The 2,641-nt window shown below is 52.0% G+C and overlaps 1 protein-coding gene across 3 annotated transcripts in view; it reads right to left on the bottom strand.

Moving 5' to 3' along the window:
* Window positions 1-2,641, bottom strand: part of NT5C3B (5'-nucleotidase, cytosolic IIIB) — a 16,236-nt gene that overhangs the window by 2,641 nt on the left and 10,954 nt on the right. For all 3 annotated transcript variants that reach the window (XM_008071927.1, XM_008071928.1, XM_021719530.1), the window contains exons 7-8: window positions 1,977-2,139; window positions 582-782 (exon numbers count right to left, since the gene is read on the bottom strand). In XM_008071927.1, coding sequence (XP_008070118.1) covers window positions 582-782; window positions 1,977-2,139 — 364 coding nt within the window. The remainder of the gene's footprint in view (window positions 1-581; window positions 783-1,976; window positions 2,140-2,641) is intronic.

Genomic DNA, 2,641 nt, shown 5'->3' with positions numbered 1-2,641 from the left:
TGAGGCAGAAGGATCGCTGGAGCCCAGCAGGTCGAGGCTGGGGTGGCCGGGAGCGGCCACTGCACTCCAGTCAGGGCAACAGAGAGAGACTCCAACTCAAAAAAAAAAAGAATTAAATGGATTAGTATCTGTGAAGTGCTGAGCACAGTGCCCACACATGATAAGCCCTCAGCAAACCCACCACAACTCTCTCTGCACTCCTGTGTTGGGGCCATGTAGTGAGTACACGGCTGTCATGGCCTGGCCATGTGGTGAGCATGCAGCTGTCTTCACGTCAGGCCACGTGGTGACTACACAGCCTGTCAGGCCATGTGATGAGAACACATCTGTCTTAGCCGTTGGGTCATGTGATGAGCACGCAGCTGTTACTGTCATCGGGTCATGTGGTGAGCACATAGCTGTCGCTGCTGGCTATCTCTGTTTATAGGTGATGATGGCCTCCAAAAGAAGGAGGCGTGTGTCCCACTCTGTGCCCACAACACGGTGTAGTGTCCGGCACGCAGGAGGTGCTTACGAGCATCGGTTAACAGGAATTCCAGAGAGGAAACCTGGGAGGAGGGGAGGACCTGGCTGCCACCTACCTTGTCATTCAGGAAGCCAATCTTGAGAATGCTCTGCATTTCAGGAACCCCTTCAGCCATGGTGAGGTCCCCCAAGGAATCTCCCAGCAGGATGACGTTGGTTTTGCCCTGAAGCTGCTGGAAGTAACTGGAGTTCTCACACATGGAGCTATTCTTGTTGTACGTGTGGATGAGCTGGCCCTTAAATCCCTGTAGGAAACCCTAAACAATCAAGATGAGAGATGACAGAAGAGCTATAGGAACCAACATAGCATTGGTTGGTTCACAGATGATGCCAAACTTCACTGTCATCTAAATGAGGGCCCCTGGTCAGATCTGGCCTGTTTGTTTTGGTTTTTTTGAGGTGAGGTTTCACTCTGTCGCCCAGGCTAGAGTACAATAACATCATCAAGGCTCACAGCAACTTTGAGCACCTGGGCTCAGGCGATCCGCCTGCCTCAGCCTCTCAAAGTGCTGAGATTATAGGCATGAGCCACTGTCCCCAGCATGACCTTTTTTTTTGGTTTTGTTTTTTTTTTTTGAGTTGGAGTCTCACTCTGTCACCCAGACAGGAGTGCAGTAGCTTCTCCCAGCCACCGTAGCCTCGACCTGCTGGGCTCCGGCGATCCTTCCGCCTCAGCCTTCCAAGTAGCTGGAACTACAGGCACGTGCTACCACATCCGGCTAATTTTTGATTTATTGTAGAGATGAGGTCTCACCAAGTTGCCCAAGCAGGTCTCGAACCCACGGGCTCAGGTAATCCATTCATCTCGGCCTCCCAAAGTGCTGGGATTACAGGCTGAGCCACTGAGCCCAGCCTGACCTGTTTTATAAATAAAGTTTTATGGGGACTCAGCCACACTTTTTCCCATATTGCCTGTGCCTGCTTTTTTATGTTATAACAACAAAATGGAACAGCCATAACGGAGACAGCACGGCCCACACAGCCTAAAATATTTACCATGGGGCCTCTTAATTCCTGGTTTAAACTAACGGGAGCCACCAGATACTGCTGATCACCCATCCTGGTGGAAGCATGATGCTCGTGACCTAAATGCTGTTCAGGTGACAGCATGCTGTTGCTTGGCCACAGCCACATCCTCACCACAGGAAGAAGTCAGAATGGGGGTAAGCCGGAGCTGCCCATCTCTGGGAAAAACAAGGCAAAGTCTAAGCCCCTCAGGAACCAGGAGGGCACATGACCTGAGACAGGGACATGGGGCTGGGCTGACCCATAAACTAGGCATTCCATGGCAGAACTACCAGCCACACACCAAATACAGGGCCCTGAGAGTAACCCCTGCATAACTGTAATGGCCCAAGGGCAGAGACCTGACTGTCTTCCCTCCCCTCCCTCCTGGGTTAGGGCAAGGCGCCTGGGCTGGGGGTCCCCATCCTCCCTGCTTCCCAGCTCACATCTTCATCAAAATCCATGTAGTTGGACACGACGTGGATGTTGGGGTGGAACACCTGCATCTGCCGGATGATTTCTTCTAGGATGTCACCAATGCCCGCAGAAAAGATGAAGAGGGGAATGTTGTGATGGTACAGCGTGTTGAAGAATGTCTTGTAGCCCTCCCTGGAACGAGACAAGGGAATTCCGAGGTGGCACCACCTCTGCTACTGCTCTTTGTTTTCTACTTGGGTTACATGTTTTTTTTGTTTTGTTTTTTGAGTTGGAGTCTCACTCCATCGCCCATGCTGGAGTGCAGTGGGCACGCTCATGGCCCTCTCAGCGTAGACCTGCTGGGTTCCGGCAATCCTTCTGCCTCAGCCTTCCAAGTAGCCGGAACTACAGGCACATGCCACGGCACCCGGCTAATTTTTGATTTATTGTAGAGACGAGGTCTCGCCAAGTTGTCTGGGATGGTATTGAATCTGCAGGCTTAGGTAATCCACTTGCCTTCGCCTCCCAAAGTGCTGGAATTACAGGCTGAGCCACTGAGCTCCACCGAAAAAGAAAACTTTTTAAAAATGTAACCTGAACCGGGCTCAGTGGCTCAGCCTGTAAACCCGTGCTTTGGGAGGCTGAGGTGAGTGGATTGCTTGAGCCTGTGGGTTCGAGACCCGCCTGGGCAACA

This window comes from Carlito syrichta, unplaced genomic scaffold (assembly GCF_000164805.1).
Source record: "Carlito syrichta isolate Samal-C Ts95f unplaced genomic scaffold, Tarsius_syrichta-2.0.1 Scaffold314793, whole genome shotgun sequence".
Classification (NCBI taxonomy): Eukaryota; Metazoa; Chordata; class Mammalia; order Primates; family Tarsiidae; genus Carlito; species Carlito syrichta.
This window is presented reverse-complemented; position numbering and strand designations above follow the sequence as displayed.